We start from the raw sequence: 18258 nt of genomic DNA, 5'->3' as shown, positions 1-18258 counted from the left end.
GTGATCCACATTACAGGTTATGAGGTCTTTTCAGCATGCAGTGTGAAGTCAATGGAGGGGAAAATGTAATATTCAACTCAGACATTTACAAGGAGAAACACATGGATCAATTAGCCGTTGTGTTTTTCTATCAAGCTTTACAGATCTTTAGACAAACATACAACATGTTACAAGAAGTTGTCCCCATGGTGACCCCCCCCTGTCAGTGTAGTTCCCATGGTGACCCCCCTGTCAGTGTAGTTCCCATGGTGACCCCCCCTGTCAGTGTAGTTCCCATGGTGACCCCCCCTGTCAGTGTAGTTCCCATGGTGACCCCCCCTGTCAGTGTAGTCCCCATGGTGACCCCCCCTGTCAGTGAACTTCTCCAGCCAATGGCCACGTTCTGAAACTGGGTGTCAGAATGACATGCAGACTAAAGTTGTTTTGGAATGTTACCCGCTGACACAGAGATGTCAAAGTATCAAACCCCAACTGCTGAGCTGTTGTTGACACTCCAATTTCATCCCATACAGTCGACAGCAGAGTCACAAGAAGTAGAGTCTACCAAAGCAACAGATGAGTTACGAGCCCAATATGGCCATGTTTAGTGGTCAGAAATACATCCAGCTTCCACAGCAATCTCTAAGGTAATTTAGCATTGCTTCGTTGCTTTGTTGGCAGATCTGCTGCTATTTGAGCCGTGTTCCAGAGGATATGGCCTCCTTCTTCATGGACTGCCTTATTTTTTAGACTCACCAACTTGTTCATGGAATTAGGATCAGTCCACACCGTCCCTCTCTCATCCTCCCAGAGCAGGTCAACCTGTACACAGACACAGGGAAAATACTGCCCATTTAATGGTAAAATCCTGTCTGACTCTAACATCTAGCACCTGGAAATAATCACAGTAGGTGACGCATGTCACACAGAGAACATACTTAAAACTGGGAATCCCACACACATAAGTGTCTGGGGGAGCAGGGGACTCGTCCTAGCCAAGCCTTTAGTAGAGTCTGGGGGAGTAGGGGACTCGTCCTAGCCAAGCCTTTAGTAGAGTCTGGGGGAGCAGGGGACTCGTCCTAGCCAAGCTTTTAGTAGAGTCTGGGGGAGCAGGGGACTCGTCCCAGCCAAGCCTTTAGTAGAGTCTGGGGAGCAGGGGACTCGTCCTAGCCAAGCCTTTAGTAGAGTCTGGGGGAGCAGGGGACTCGTCCTAGCCAAGCCTTTAGTAGAGTCTGGGGGAGCAGGGGACTCGTCCTAGCCAAGCCTTTAGTAGAGTCTGGGGGAGCAGGGGACTCGTCCCAAGCCAAGCCTTTAGTAGAGTCTGGGGGAGCAGGGGACTCGTCCTAGCCAAGCCTTTAGTAGAGTCTGGGGGAGCAGGGGACTCGTCCTAGCCAAGCCAATTGGTAGAGTCTGGGGGAGCAGGGGACTTGTCCTAGCCAAGCCTTTAGTAGAGTCTGGGGGAGCAGGGGACTCATCCTAGCCAAGCCTTTAGTAGAGTCTGGGGGAGCAGGGGACTCGTCCAAGCCAAGCCTTTAGTAGAGTCTGGGGGAGCAGGCGACTCGTCCTAGCGAAGCCTTTAGTAGAGTCTGGGGGAGCAGGGGACTCGTCCAGCCAAGCCTTTAGTAGAGTCTGGGGGAGCAGGGGACTTTGGTAGAGTCTGGGGGAGCAGGGGACTCGTTCTAGCCAAGCCTTTAGTAGAGTCTGGGGGAGCAGGGGACTCGTCCTAGCCAAGACTTTAGTAGAGTCTGGGGGAGCAGAGGACTCGTCCTAGCCAAGCCTTTAGTAGAGTCTGGGGGAGCAGGGACTCGTCCTAGCCAAGCCTTTAGTAGAGTCTGGGGGAGCAGGGGACTCGTCCTAGCCAAGCCTTTAGTAGAGTCTGGGGGAGCAGGGGACTCGTCCTAGCCAAGCCTCTAGTAGAGTCTGGGGGAGCAGGGGACTCGTCCTAGCCAAGCCTTTAGTAGAGTCTGGGGGAGCAGGAGACTCGTCCTAGCCAAGCCTTTAGTAGAGTCTGGGGGAGCAGGGGACTCGTCCAAGCCAAGCCTTTAGTAGAGTCTGGGGGAGCAGGGGACTCGTCCTAGCCAAGCCTTTAGTAGAGTCTGGGGGAGCAGGGGACTCGTCCTAGCCAAGCCTTTAGTAGAGTCTGGGAGAGCAGGGGACTCGTCCAAGCCAAGCCTTTGGTAGAGTCTGGGGGAGCAGGGGGCTCGTTCTAGCCAAGCCTTTAGTAGAGTCTGGGGGAGCAGGGGACTCGTCCTAGCCAAGCCTTTTAGTAGAGTCTGGGGGAGCAGGGGACTCGTCTAGCCAAGCCTTTAGTAGAGTCTGGGGAGCAGGGACTCGTCCTAGCCAAGCTTTAGTAGAGTCTGGGGGAGCAGGGGACTCGTCCGAGCCAAGCCTTTGGTAGAGTCAGTGACAACCCAATCCACTAGATGGCCCGAGGCCAATGATCAATGTTTACAAGTGAAACACTTCACATCCAGTCACACTATTTGGAAGACTGATTTAAATAATGGGGAAATGGAAAGTGTTCCTGTCTGCCTGTGAATGAGTTGAACAGAAGGAGTTGAACAGAAGGAGTTGAATAGAAGGAGTTGAACAGAAGGAGTTGAACAGAATGAGTTGAATAGAAGGAGTTGAACAGAAGGAGTTGAATAGAAGGAGTTGAATAAAAGGAGTTGAACAGAAGGAATCCCACAACACTATTTGGAAGTCTGATTTAAATAATGGGGGAAATGGAAACTTTTGACTGGTGCTGTATATCTTAAATGAGCACATTTTCATGAATAAGTCGATATAATCATCAAGCCCATTTAAAAGACAGGACCCGGAAGTATGACGCAGGACGACACCACTTGCACATCGTATTAAGAGCAGCTGTAATGGGGCTTGGGAGTCATGGGGCTTGGGCGTCATGGGGCTTGGGAGTCATGGGGCTTGGGCGTCATGGGGTTGGGCGTCATGGGGCTTGGGCGTCATGGGGCTTGGGCGTCATGGGGTTGGGCGTCATGGGGCTTGGGCGTCATGGGGCTTGGGAGTCATGGGGCTTGGGAGTCATGGGGCTTGGGCGTCATGGGGCTTGGGAGTCATGGGGCTTGGGCGTCATGGGGCTTGGGAGTCATGGGGCTTGGGTGTCATGGGGCTTGGGAGTCATGGGGCTTGGGAGTCATGGGGCTTGGGCGTCATGGGGCTTGGGAGTCATGGGGCTTGGGTGTCATGGGGCTTGGGAGTCATGGGGCTTGGGCGTCATGGGGCTTGGGCGTCATGGGGCTTGGGAGTCATGGGGCTTGGGCGTCATGGGGCTTGGGGCTTGGGAGTCATGGGGCTTGGGAGTCATGGGGCTTGGGCGTCATGGGGCTTGGGGAGTCATGGGGCTTGGGCGTCATGGGGCTTGGGTGCAATGGGGCTTGGGAGTCATGGGGCTTGGGTGTCATGGAGCTTGGGTGTCATGGTGCTTGGGAGTCATGGGGCTTGGGTGTCATGGGGCTTGGGTGTCATGGGGCTTGGGTGTCATGGGGCTTGGGTGTCATGGGGCTTGGGCGTCATGGGGCTTGGCGTCATGGCGGTGCTGAAGGGACGTCATGAATAGGTCTCGCATCGCCATCAGCACCCCAAGAAATAATGTGTTTTTCACGCACAAACTCCATATACTGGAAACACCCAACGACTAAACCCTCAGTTACCCTGCTGCCGCCACTTCCTCACACACTCTCTGATCCTTTTAAAACACCAATGGTAATGTCTACAAAATATTATCTTACCAAATGTAAATATGCACCGCCTTGTAACCAGAAGGTGTTGTTTACATAGCTAGCTCGTCTACTGGTGTGAAAACCTGACTGCAGGGTGTTAGCAAAGATACACATGTTTCCCCTATTCATCTATGGTGAATGGTGTAGTCAAGAATCAATATCATGCTAGTTCATTTAAACACTGATTCATTCATTTAAACACTGAGTAATGCTATGCATTTCATGAAATATAGAGTTTCTCGTGCTGGTACAAATGTGCACTGCTCATGCTATTTAAGATACAAACATTTTGAAATATTTTTGATTGTGTTTCCTTCTCCACACACACCTGGGTCTACTGTGGAGATCCCCTGCCAGTTTCCTATAGAGCACACACACACACAGAAACACACACACACCACCGTAGTCTAGCCAGCCCATGGAGAAGCCTTTGCTGAGTCCTGCATTGATCCCTGTTTCCTAAAACACTAACACACTTTGTCTATAAATAGACTGGCCAACCACCTGTCAGGGAAGCATTCCCTACATGTTGACTCACGGAGGTCAGGGTGGAGAGGTTAACTGTGTTGAATAGTTATACTACATGTTGACTCACAGAGGTCAGGGTGGAAAGGTTAACTGTGGTTATTTATCTGATTGTTTTGGACATTCTTCAGGCTCCTCCCATTTCCCTCCAGAATCTCTTTCAGGGATTCTACTAAGCTAACATATGGAATTGTTTTAATACGATGGTCATACTGTGGCTAATTTAGCTATTTCATTTTTGAATTTTAGGAACCCTTTAGCTATACAAAATATATTTAAAAGTTGGCATCTACTACAGTACTACAGCCCATAGATGTGGAAGTGAGACATAGTCTGATGTTGTCCTCTACTACAGTACTACAGCCCATAGATGTGGAAGTGGGACATAGTCTGATGTTGTCCTCTACTACAGTACTACAGCCCATAGATGTGGAAGTGAGACATCGTCGGATGTTGTCCTCTACTACAGTACTACAGCCCATAGATGAGGAAGTGGGACATCGTCGGATGCGGAGGATTGAGACACGTCAATGCAAAGAACCGGATATTTCTAGATTCAATTGACAGATTTTTATGGGTAGTTTTTGAATTATGCTAATTATATTTAATGTTGGGCAGGGACATCGACCTTAGGGTGTAAACAATCTAGTTCGCTAGCACATTTTCTTGCCAAACTGTCAACTGAGTAGCTAGCGCCCAACACGTAAGAGACACAAAACAAATGTTTGTTTTTTTTACATCAAGTTTAACCGTTCATGACCATGAATTTGATTTGTTCCTGATTTCAAACCACCTATGAATGTGGTTCAAATCTGATTTGAAAATGGTCTGTGATATCCAGCATCCTTGGGATGTCCCTAATCCCATTGAAGTTTACATTTGAAATGGTTTAAGTTAAGGGTTAAGGTTAGGGCTAGGTTTAGGGTAAGGATAAGGGTTAGGGTTAGGGTTAGAGTTTTAGGGTAAGGATAAGGGTTAGGGTTAGGGGTTAGGGGTTTGGGTTAGGGTTAAAGTTTAGGGTAAGGATAATGGTAGGGGGTTAGAGTTAGGGTTAGGGGTTTGGGTTTGGGTTTGGGTTAGAGTTTAGGGTAAGGGTAGGGGTTAGGGTTAGGGTTAGAGTTTAGGGTAAGGATAAGGGTTGGGGTTAGGGTTTAGGGTAAGGATAAGGGTTAGGGTTAGGGGTTTGGGTTAGGGTTAGAGTTTAGGGTAAGGATAAGGGTAGGGGTTAGAGTTTAGGGTAAGGATAAGGGTAGGGGTTAGAGTTTAGTTTAGGGGTTAGGGTTAGGGTTGGAGTTTAGGATAAGGGTAGGGGTTAGGGTTAGGGTTAGGGTTGGAGTTTAGGGTAAGGATAAGGGTAGGGGTTAGAGTTAGGGTTAGAGTTTAGGGTAGGGTTAAGTGCCAGGGATCAATGCATGACTCAGCAAGTGCTTCTCCATGGGCTGGCTAGACTACGGGTGTGTGTGTGTGTGTGTGTGTGTGTGTGTGTGTGTGTGTGTGTGTGTGTGTGTGTGTGTGTGTGTGTGTGTGTGTGTGTGTGTGTGTGTGTGTGTGTGTGTATATCTGTGTGTGTGTGTGTGTGTGTGTGTGTGTGTGTGTGTGTGTGTGTGTGTGTGTGTGTGTGTGTGTGTGTGTGTGTGTGTGTGTGTGTGTGTGTGTGTGTGTGTGTGTGTGTGTGTGTGTGTGTGTGTGTGTGTGTGTGTGTGTGTGCTCTATTGGAAACTGGCAGGGGATCTCCACAGTAGACCCAGGTGTGTGTAGAAGGAAACACAATCAAAAATATTTCAAAATGTTTGTATCTTAAATAGCATGAGCAGTGCACATTTGTACCAGCACGAGAAACTCTATATTTCATGAAATGCATAGCATTACTCAGTGTTTAAATGAATGAATCAGTGTTTAAATGAACTAGCATGATATTGATTCTTGACTACACCATTCACCACAGATGAATAGGGAAACATGTGTATCTTTGCTAACACCCTGCAGTCAGGTTTTCACACCAGTAGACGAGCTAGCTATGTAAACAACACCTTCTGGTTACAAGGCGGTGCATATTTACATTTGGTAAGATAATATTTTGTAGACATTACCATTGGTGTTTAAAAGGATCAGAGAGTGTGTGAGGAAGTGGCGGCAGCAGGGTAACTGAGGGTTTAGTCGTTGGGTGTTTCCAGTATATGGGTTTGTGCGTGAAAAACACATTATTTCTTGGGGGTGCTGATGGTGATGCGAGACCTATTCATGACGTCCCTTCAGCACCGCCATGACACCCCAAGCCCCATGACACCCAAGCCCCATGACACCCAAGCCCCATGACACCCAAGCCCCATGACACCCAAGCCCCATCAAATCAAATCAAATTTATTTATATAGCCCTTGTACATCAGCTGATATCTCAAAGTGCTGTACAGAAACCAGCCCTAAAACCCCAAACAGCAAACAATGCAGGTGTAAAGCACGGTGGCTAGGAAAAACTCCTAGAAAGGCCAAAACCTAGGAAAGAAACCTGAGAGGAACCGGGCTATGTGGGGTGGCCAGTCCTCTTCTGGCTGTGCCGGGTAGAGATTATAACAGAACATGACCAAGATGTTCAAATGTTCATAAATGACCAGCATGGTCAAATAATAATAAGGCAGAACAGTTGAAACTGGAGCAGCAGCACAGTCAGGTGGACTGGGGACAGCAGGGAGCTATCATGTCAGGTAGTCCTGGGGCACGGTCTAGGGCTCAGGTCCTCCCGAGAGAAAGAAAGGGAGGAATTAGAGAGAGCATATGTGGGGTGGCCAGTCCTCTTCTGGCTGTGCCGTGGAGATTATAACATAAACGTGGCCAAGATGTTCAAATGTTCATAAATGACCAGCATGGTTGAATAATAGTAAGGCAGAACAGTTGAAGCTGGAGCAGGAGCATGGCCAGGTGGACTGGGGACAGCAAGGAGTCCTCATGTCAGGTAGTCCTGGGACATGGTCCTAGGGCCCAGGCCAGTTGACTGGAGCAGCAGCATGGCCAGGTGGACTGGGGACAGCAGGAGTCATCATGTCAGGTAGTCCTGGGCATGGTCCTAGGGCTCGGGTCCTCCGAGAGAAAAAAGAAGAGAAGGAGAGAATTAGAGAACACACACTTAGTTTCACAGGACACCGAATAGGACAGGAGAAGTACTCAGATAAACAAACTGACCCTAGCCCCCGACACACTAAACTACTGCAGCATAAATACTGGAGGCTGAGACAGGAGGGGTCAGGAGACACTGTGGCCCCATCCGAGGACACCCCGGACAGGGCCAAACAGGAAAAGGATATAACCCCACCCACTTTGCCAAAGCACAGCCCCCCCACACCACCACTAGAGGAAATCTTCAACCACCAACTTACCATCCTGAGACAAGGCCGGTATAGCCCACAAGATCCCGACGACATCGACTCCCCATGACTCCCAAGCCCCATGACACCCCAAGCCCCATTACCCAAGACCCCACCCCATTACCCCAAGCCCCATTACTCCCAAGCCCCCAAGCCCCATTACCCCCAAAGCCCCCCAAACCCCATTACCCCCCCAAGCCCCGTACACCCAAGCCCCATGACTCCCAAGCCCCACTCCCAAGCCCCATTCCCAAGCCCATGACACCCAAGCCCTATGACTCCCAAACCCCATTACCCCACCCAAGCCCCATTACACCCAAGCCCCCCATGACTCCCAAACCCCATGACTCCCAACCCCATGACTCCCAAGCCCCCATGACACCCAAGCCCCATTACACCCAGGCCCCATGACTCCCAAGCCCCATGACTCCCAAGCCCCATGACGCTCAAGCCCCATGACACCCAAGCCCCATGACACCCAAGCCCCATTACACCCCCAAGCCCCATGACTCCCCAAGCCCATGACTCCCAAGCCCCATGACTCCCAAGCCCCATGACTCCCAAGCCCCATTACCCAAGCCCCATGACTCCCCAAGCCCCATGACTCCCAAGCCCCATGACGCCCAAGCCCCCATTACTCCCAAGCCCCACCCAAGCGCATGACACCCCAAGCCCCCCAAACCCCATTACACCCAAGCCCCATGACTCCCAAGCCCCATGACTCCCCTGACCCCATGACTCCCAAGCCCCATGACTCCCAAGCCACATGACACCCAAGCCCCATTACACCCAAGCCCCATGACACCCAAGCCCCATGACTCTCCAAGCCCATGACTCCCAAGCCCCACATACACCCAAGCCCCATTACACCCACGCCCCATTACGCCCAAGCCCCATGACTCCCACACCCCAAGCCCCATGACTCCCAAGCCCATGACTCCCAAGCCCCATGACTCCCAAGCCCCATGACTCCCAAGCCCCATGACTCCCAAGCCCCATGGCACCCAGGCCCCACATGACACCCAAGCCCATTACACCCAAGCCCCATGACACCCAAGCCCCATGACACCCAAGCCCCATGACTCCCAAGCCCCATTACACCCACGCCCCATTACGCCCAAGCCCCATGACTCCCAAGCCCCATGACTCCCACCCCATGACTCCCAAGCCCCATGACACCCAAGCCCCATGACTCCCACCCCAAGCCCCAAGCCCCATGACGCCCAAGCCCCCATGACACCCAAGCCCCATTACACCCAAGCCACCCAAGCCCCATGACTCCCACCCAACTCCCCAAGCCCCATGACATACAAGCCCCAGCCCCCCATGACTCCCAAGCCCCATGACACTCCCCCATGACACCCAAGCCCCATGACGCCCAAGCCCCATGACACCCCAAACCCAAGCCCCATGACACCCCAAGCCCCATGACGCCCCCCAATGACCCCAAGCCCCATGACTCCCAAGCCCCCATGACGCCCAAGCCCCATGACACCAAAGTCGCATGACGCCCAAGCCCCCTGACGCCCAAGCCCCGACGCCCAAGCCCCCGGCGCCCAAGCCCCACGACGCCCAAGCCCCACGACGCCCAAGCCGCACGACGCCCAAGCCCCACGGCCCAAGCCCATGGCCGCCCAAGCCCCCATGACGCCCAAGCCCCATGCCGCCCAAGCTCCATGACACCCAAGCCCCATGACACCCAAGCCCCATGACACCCAAGCCCCATGACACCCAAGCCCCATGACTCCCAAGCCCCATGACTCCCAAGCCCCATTACAGCTGCTCTTAATACGATGTGCAAGTGGTGTCGTCCTGCGTCATACTTCCGGGTCCTGTCTTTTAAATGGGCTTGATGATTATATCGACTTATTCATGAAAATGTACTCATTTAAGATATACAGCACCAGTCAAAAGTTTCCATTTCCCCCATTATTTAAATCAGTCTTCCAAATAGTGTGTTTGGGATTCCTTCTATTCAACTCCTTCTAATCAACTCCTTCTATTCAACTCCTTCTATTCAACTCCTTCTATTCAACTCCTTCTATTCAACTCCTTCTAATCAACTCCTTCTATTCAACTCCTTCTATTCAACTCCTTCTATTCAACTCCTTCTATTCAACTCCTTCTGTTCAACTCCTTCTGTTCAACTCCTTCTATTCAACTCATTCACAGGCAGACAGAGACACTAACCATTTCCCCCATTATTTAAATCGGTCTTCCAAATAGTGTGACTGGATGTGAAGTGTTTCACTTGAAAACATTTACATTTACATTTAAGTCATTTAGCAGACACTCTTATCCAGAGCGACTTACAAATTGGTGCATGCACCTTATGACATCCAGTAGAACAGTCACTTTACAATAATGCATCTAAATCTTAAAGGGGGGGTGAGAAGGATTACTTTATCCTATCCTAGGTATTCCTTAAAGAGGTGGGGTTTCAGGTGTCTCCGGAAGGTGGTGATTGACTCCGCTGTCCTGGCGTCGTGAGGGAGTTTGTTCCACCATTGGGGGCCAGAGCAGCGAACAGTTTTGACTGGGCTGAGCGGGAACTGTACTTCCTCAGTGGTAGGGAGGCGAGCAGGCCAGAGGTGGATGAACGCAGTGCAGGGTGTAGGGCCTGATCAGAGCCTGGAGGTACTGAGGTGCCGTTCCCCTCACAGCTCCGTAGGCAAGCACCATGGTCTTATGGCGGATGCGGCTTCAACTGGAAGCTCAGCTGGAAGTAAACGTGATCATTGACTCGGGCCATCTAGTGGATGGGTTGTCACTGACTCTACTAAAGGCTTGGCTCGGATAAGGTCCACCATACAGACTCTACTAAATGCTTGGCTAGGACAGGTCCCTGCTCCCCCAGACTCTACTAAAGGCTTGGCTAGAGCGAGTACCCTGCTCCCCCAGACTCTACTAAAGGCTTGGCTAGGGCAGGAGTCCCCTATCTCCCCAGACTCTACTAAATGCTTGGCTAGGACGAGTCCCCTGTTTCCCCAGACTCTACTAAAGGCTTGGCTAGAACAAGTCCCCTGCTCCCCCAGACTCTACTAAAGGCTTGGCTAGGGCCCCTGCTCCCCCAGATCCCCTGCTCCAACAGACTCTACTAAAGGCTTGCTAGCTAGGACTCTACCAAAGAGTCCCCTGCTCCCCCAGACTCTACTAAGGCTTGGCTAGGGCGAGTCCCCTGCTCCCCCAGACTCTACTAAAGGCTTGGCTGGAACGATTCCCCTGCTCCCCAGATTCTACTAAAGGCTTGTAGGACAATCCCCCTGCTCCCCCAGACTCTACTAAAGGCTTGGCTTGGACGAGTCCCATGCTCCCCAGACTCTACTAAGGCTTGGCTAGAAAATTCTCCTGCTCCCCAGACTCTACTAAAGGCTTGGCTGGGAGCCAGTCCCCTGCTCCCCCAGACTCTACTAAAGGCTTGGCTAGGGCGAGTCCCATGCTCCCCAGACTCTACTAAAGGCTTGAGGAGCCAGATTCCCCTGCTCCCCCAGACTCTACTAAAGGCTTGGCTAGGATGGTCCCCTGCTCCCCCAGACTCTACTAAGGCTTGGCTAGGGCCGATTCCCCTGCTCCCCCAGACTCTACTAAAGGCTTGGCTAGGATGATTCCCCTGATCCCCAGACTCTACGAAAGGCTTGGCTAGGATGATTCCCTGCTCCCCAGACTCTACTAAAGGCTTGGCTCGTGATTCCCCTGCTCCCCCAGACTCTACAGGCTTGGACTCTCAGAAAGGCTTGGCTAGTCCCTACTCCCCCAGACTCTTATGTGTGTGGGATTCCCAGTTTTATGTATGTTTGCTGTGTGACATGCGTCGCCTACTGTGATTATTTCCAGGTGCTAGATGTTAGAGTCAGACAGGGTTTTACCATTAAATGGGCAGTATTTTCCCTGTGTCTGTGTACAGGTCGACCTGCTCTGGGAGGATGAGAGAGGGGACGGTGTGGACTGATCCTAATTCCATGAACAAGTTGGTGAGTCTAAAAATAAGGCAGTCCATGAAGAAGGAGGCCATCTCTGGAACACGGCTCAAATAGCAGCAGATCTGCCAACAAAGCAACGAAGCAATGCTAAATTACCTTAGAGATTGCTGTGGAAGCTGGATGTATTTCTGACCACTAAACATGGCCATATTGGGCTCGTAACTCATCTGTTGCTTTGGTAGACTCTACTTCTTGTGACTCTGCTGTGGACTGTATGGAATGAAATTGGAGTGTCAACAACAGCTCAGCAGTTGGGGTTTGATACTTTGACATTTCTGTGTCAGCGGGTAACATTCCAAAACAACTTTAGTCTGCATGTCATTCACACGACACCCAGTTTTCAGAACGTGGCCATTGGCTGAGAAGTTCACTGACAGGGGTCACCATGGGGACTACACTGACAGGGGGTCACCATGGGAACTACACTGACAGGGGGTCACCATGGGAACTACACTGACAGGGGGTCACCATGGGAACTACACTGACAGGGGGTCACCATGGGAACTACACTGACAGGGGGTCACCATGGGGACAACTTCTTGTAACATGTTGTATGTTTGTCTAAAGATCTGTAAAGCTTGATAGAAAACACAACGGCTAATTGATCCATGTGTTTCTCCTTGTAAATGTCTGAGTTGAATGATATTAGCCCTCATTGACTTCACACTGCGTGCTGAAAAGACTTCATAACCTGTAATGTGGACCACAGAGAGTTCCGGTTCAGAACAGCACATTATTTAGACCTCATTATCTGTAATGTGGACCACAGAGAGATCCGGTTCAGAACAGCACATTATTTAGACCTCATAACCTGTAATGTGGATCACAGAGAGATCCGGTTCAGAACAGCACATTATCTAGACCTTATTAGTCGACCACGAGGTCCTGTCATTGCTGACGTTGGCCACCATAACAGATGGACAGTGAGATAATTGAGATGTGAATAAGAGCTGGAAGGAATGCAGCTTGGTTGTTCTGTGGATCGACGCCACAGCATGTGACATGTCATATCCAGATGTACATTTTGACTGTGACATTTTAATGGACTGAATCATGTTAAAAGTGCCAGAGCCTCTTGGGTGTACTCCAGTTGTCTCAGGCAAACTCCTGTCTGTGGTGATTACTTTGCGACTACTTTGCGAGCCTAAGTCGTTGAAGGCACCATTAAATGTCTTGGATCAAGAGTTACTGTCTGATCCTCCCAAGATTCCTGCCAAAATATGTTAACTATGTACAATGGCAGTTTTATAATGATAGTTTACTCAATGGTTTAATGACATCCCAGTTAACAGTGTGTTACCAGAAGCCAGAAACTCCTGTTCTGGACGGCCCCCATCCACATAGATTGTGCAGGTTCTTATTCCACCCCAGCACTATGTCCCTCGGATACCAAAACACGAATTAGAATAATAAGCGCAGATCTTTGCACATTAAAATAACTTTGAAAGTCATAAACTCTTAGTCTGCATGGTGTTGATGTTCTCTCCACCCACATTCACGCCAAGTAAATATCTTGTGTCTAATAACAGTGGCATCTGCTCAACTAGTGCATCCAGCAGCTGCCCTCTATGGGGCTTCTTGTACTGATGTGCTGGGTGGACACTGAACAAACAGGAGGTATTCAGGTGAAATGTTCTGAACATTGCTGATAGAAATGTATTGAATAGAGCTGACGTGATTCTCTATTCTACCTGACAGGCAGTCATATCTGTTCTACACAATACATTTCTGTCTGAACGTCACCCTATTGAACATTAATATAGCTGGAACCACATTAGACACAAAGAACATTTAAACGACTATTAAATGCAGAGGTTTTGAAACACAAAAGATTTGATAGAGTTTGAAGAATGTCAAATGCCTGTCCATAAAGAAGACCTTGATCAAATACATGTACCAAAAATGATTTAAAGCAATGCCTCTGCTGATGGTGTCTCCTTCACAAGTTGCATTGAGGTATATGTTGTGAAATTGTTAGATATTACTTGTTAGATATTGTTGCACTGTCGGAACTAGAAGCACAAGCATTTCGCTACACCAGCAACAACACCATCTGTTAACTCCATCTGTTGAATACGTGTACAGTATATGACCAATACAATTGGATTTGCTAGAGCTGTCTGTTAGAAAGATATTAAAACTGTATTGTAAAGGATTCATTAAAATGTCATAGAAATGGAAAGGAATCTGTTACTTTATAGTAACTACATAGTCATTTTAAAGCAGTTTTAAAGAAGCCAGCTGCTAAACGGTTTACCTCAGAGTGTAATAAAAGTTTGAGGCAGCTACTTGGCTGTCAGAAATATGAGTGGATAAGATGATTTAAATACTGTACTGATGTTATGTAAGCCTGAAGAATCCTCCTGGACCGTTTTAGACAACTGACATGTGAGACAAAAAAAAAGCTCCTGCAGCATCTTCAATAGATCATACTGTAGATAAATAACTACACCGTTGATTTAACACTTTTATAGCTTTTAAATATGTATTTTATAAATAAATAATAAATAATAATAATAAATAATAATAATACATATTTTAATATGATAGATCACAAGTATGAGGTGACTGAGGAGACAGTTCAGATTTGTTTGCAAGCAAAATATAAAACAATTGGTCAAAAAACACATTATGTTGCTGATAAAGATGAATGTAACTAAAATTGAATGAAATAAGGTCAGATGATTGTGAAATGTTTTTATTGGTATTGGGTTAACAGGAACTCCATTTCAGTACTTGAGGTGCTATGGTAGAAACATTGGAGTCAATCTGATACCGCAAACTTTTGATACTGTCATAATTATTATTCATTATTAACTATTATTATCTCTTATTGATGTTAACTCAATTCAATTTGGAGACTCATATTACATTAAAAAACTAATGTAATGGGAGTGTGGCGCTCCTGGGAGTTGGTGGCGCTAGTGAGACACAGAAATACAGAGGTCTCTCAGTCAATCCATGTCCTTTACCAGAGTGGTCCATAATTAACTTTTGCCTGGTTGTCAGTTCCAACCAGATATAAACAGGCTGAGACCCCAGCATCCATAAGACAGACACCTTCTTCCTCTGTGGTAAGACTCTCTCCACCTCTTCACATGTTTACATTTGTGTCATCTTAGCACTCAGCATGTGAGGCAGTGAGGCAGTGAGGCAGTGAGGCAGTGAGGCAGTGAGGCAGTGGCTAAATGGCCTGTTTCAGTTTACTTCTGCATTTAGTTATTTACATTATTTCTGCATTGTCAGATTTTACAATATGCAATCAACTGGAATTAATTTGAAATGTTTTTACATTAAATGTGTTTAACTTGAAACATGTAGCTTTTATTTACTGCCAAACGTGGTTCTCCTGCTGTTTATAAATGGAAGGGTTGGTTTATAATGTAACTGGGTTTTCAGGGGTATTTATTTGAATTCTTGTCAGAATGTGTAGTTAAGTGAGTTGTCACCAGGACAATGAAAGTTACCAGTTGCACCTGTAGTTTAATTGGACAAGGTTGTCATGATTGAGTTGAATGAAGGTTGTAATGTGTTGAATTACACCGTTCTAAATGTTTTCTACCTCTTCGGGGGGCTAAATGATTATGCTTTAGACTTGTGCGTGTTTACAACAACCTAATGTTTCCCAGGGTTCTCCAAGAAGTACACATTCATCTGTAGAAGGGGGAAAAGAAGGTGAGACATAGTTTGAGTCTTCATAAGAAAAGTGACAAATGTTCTGTGAGAGAAACCACTCACAACTCTGTTGACTGTGGAGGAAGCACCACAGAGTCAATCATGTTTCTTGTTTCGCCTCTTTCCTAGTGATCCGTCACCATGAGTACGGACGCGGAGATGCAAATCTACGGCAAGGCTGCCATATACCTCCGTAAGCCTGAGAAGGAGAGGATGGAGGCACAAACCGCACCCTTTGATTCAAAGAACGCCTGCTATGTCGCAGACACCAAGGAGCTTTACCTTAAGGGTTTGGTCACTGCCAGGGCTGAAGGAAAGTGTACTGTGACAGTCGCGCATCCGGACGGCACTAAGGAGGTAAAAGCCTGATTTGAAAACTATTCAAATTACTCCATATCTTGAAATAAACATCAACATGATCAAAACATGCCAATAGACTAAACGAAATAAGTAACAACAGCAGAATATAACCTTCAAACACTTTTTATCGCTGCTATTTAAAAATTAGCATGACATTTTCTGTGCTGACTAGTTACTAATCACCATGTGTGTCAGTGGTTGATGACAAAGTCGTTGGATTGGATGGGCTTGTGCAGATTTTCTTTTTAAATGTAAAGATTGAACTTGTATTTAATGAGCAAACAGAATTCAGTCCTGTCCAGTTTGATCTGCATATAATCTATATTTCTGACTGTTTCAGGCAGGAAAAGAGTTCAAGGAAGCGGACGTCTACCAGATGAACCCCCCGAAGTACGACAAGATTGAGGACATGGCCATGATGACCTACCTGAATGAAGCCTCTGTGTTGTATAACCTCAAAGAGCGTTATGCAGCATGGATGATCTATGTAAGATACCTGTATAAACATACACACACATACAGTACTACACATAAAGTCATGGTAGAAACCAAAACAGACCAATACAGTAGACCTACATTACTATACCATAGTACACCCACATCCTCACATAAATCCAGGTAAACTTCAATCTGATTGTTCTAATCCCCTAATTGGATTTATTCTCGTTCATCCAGACCTACTCTGGGCTGTTCTGTGCCACGGTGAACCCCTACAAGTGGCTTCCTGTGTACGACATGGAGGTTGTTAACGCCTACAGAGGGAAGAAGAGGATGGAGGCTCCACCCCATATCTTCTCCGTCTCTGACAACGCCTTTCAGTTCATGCAGATTGGTATGACCTCTAATGGATGGATGGATGGATGGATGGATGGATGGATGGATGGATGGATGGATGGATGGATGGATGGATGGATGGATGGATGGATGGATGGGTATATGAATGGATGGATGGATGGATGGATGGATGGATGGGTATATGAATGGATGGATGGGTGGATGGCTGGATGGATGGATGGATGGAAGTTAAAATATGCTTTAGAGATGTATCTACTGTTTTCTAGTCTACGTTAGAACAGTTTGCTGGTAATATCTGATTTCACTGGCCTTGAATGGAAAAGGTTCCTAATTTAAATCCATGATGATGCTATGAATTCAATAATGTCCCCATAATGTTGCTTGAGTATGATAATCAATATGTTGTTTTGTTACAGACCAGGAGAACCAGTCCGTCCTGATTACGTAAGTTGTTTACTAAAATCTCACTTGAGAAAATGTTTCCACTGCAATATGTTGCGTCACTTGGGTGTGATATATTACATTATGAATGGATTAGGCTCCGCATAGGAATGAGTCGATGAGCGGGGATATTTGTTAATGAGAGAGGTACAGGATAGAGGTACAGGATAGAGGCATGGGAGTATAGAGGCACAGTGGATATAATATGACACAGATAGGTACAGGATAGAGGTACAGGACAGAGGCACAGGATAGAGGCACAGGATAGAGGCACTGATACAGAGGCACAGATAGGAGGTACAGGATAGAGGTACAGATAGAGGTACAGATAGAGGTACAGGATAGAAGGTACAGGATAGAGGTATGTATATATGAGGTACAGGATAGACAAGTACAGGATAGAGGTACAGGATGTTTGTTAATGAGAGGTACAGGATAGAGGTACAGGATATTTGTTAATGAGAGAGGTACAGGATAGAGGTACAGGATAGAGGTTAATGGATAGAGGTAGGATAAATTACAGGATATTTGTTAATGAGAGAGGAAGATATACAGGATAGAGGTACAGGATAGAGGTACAGGATAGAGACAGTATAGGCACATGGACATTTGTTAATGAGAGAGGCAGGATAATTACAGGATACAGGATAGAGGTACAGGATGGAGGTACAGGATATTTGTTAATGAGAGGTACAGGATATTTTGTTAATGAGAGAAGGTACAGGATACAGAGGCACAGGATATTTGTTAATGAGAGAGGTACAGGATAGAGGTACAGGATATTTGTTAATGAGAGAGGTACAGGATAGAGGTACAGGATATTTGTTAAGGATGAGAGAGGCAAGGATATGATACAGGATAGAGGTACAGGATATTTGGATAATGAGATAAAGGTACAGGATAGAGGTACAGGATATTTGTTAATGAGAGAGTACAGGATATAGGTACAGGATATTTGTTACAGGATATTTATTGAGAGGAAGGTCAGGATAGGAGGCAGGATATTTAATGAGAGAGGTTACAGGATAGAGGTACAGGATATTTACAGGATATTTGTTAATGAGAGAGGTACAGGATAGAGGCACAGGATATTGTTAATGAGAGAGGTACAGGATAGAGGTACAGGATATTTGTTAATGAGAGAGGTACAGGATAGAGGTACAGGATATTTGTTAATGAGAGAGGTACAGGATAGAGGTACAGGATATTTATAATGAGAGAGGTACAGGATAGAGGTACAGGATATTTGTTAATGAGAGAGGTACAGGATAGAGGTACAGGATATTTGTTAATGAGAGAGGTACAGGATAGAGGTACAGGATATTTGTTAATGAGAGAGGTACAGGATAGAGGTACAGGATATTTGTTAATGAGAGAGGTACAGGATAGAGGTACAGGATA

At 47.3% G+C, this 18258-nt stretch overlaps 1 protein-coding gene across 1 annotated transcript; it reads left to right on the top strand.

Annotated features, from left to right (window-relative positions):
• The first annotated feature begins 15219 nt into the window (after positions 1 to 15219).
• On the top strand, positions 15220 to 16864 carry LOC124040711 (myosin-13-like). The gene is made up of 5 exons (XM_046357786.1): positions 15220 to 15261; positions 15391 to 15618; positions 15962 to 16108; positions 16297 to 16453; positions 16833 to 16864. The coding sequence occupies exons 2-5, from the start codon at positions 15403 to 15405 to the stop codon at positions 16862 to 16864; spliced, it is 552 nt and encodes a 183-aa protein (XP_046213742.1). The 5' UTR covers positions 15220 to 15261; positions 15391 to 15402.
• Positions 16865 to 18258: the final 1394 nt, after the last annotated feature.

The sequence above is a fragment of the Oncorhynchus gorbuscha genome, linkage group LG08 (genome assembly GCF_021184085.1).
Source record: "Oncorhynchus gorbuscha isolate QuinsamMale2020 ecotype Even-year linkage group LG08, OgorEven_v1.0, whole genome shotgun sequence".
Taxonomy (NCBI): Eukaryota; Metazoa; Chordata; class Actinopteri; order Salmoniformes; family Salmonidae; genus Oncorhynchus; species Oncorhynchus gorbuscha.
Note: the sequence above shows the minus strand (reverse complement) of the source record. Positions and strands in the feature narration are given on the sequence as shown.

Bases quoted from the DNA above. Each gene is read 5' to 3' on its own strand.
- LOC124040711 (XM_046357786.1), top strand. From the start codon at position 15,403: ATGAGTACGGACGCGGAGATGCAAATCTACGGCAAGGCTGCCATATAC. The intron at 15,619-15,961 runs GTAAAAGCCTGA...TGACTGTTTCAG, and splicing joins ATCCGGACGGCACTAAGGAG to GCAGGAAAAGAGTTCAAGGA. The intron at 16,454-16,832 runs GTATGACCTCTA...GTTTTGTTACAG, and splicing joins CTTTCAGTTCATGCAGATTG to ACCAGGAGAACCAGTCCGTC.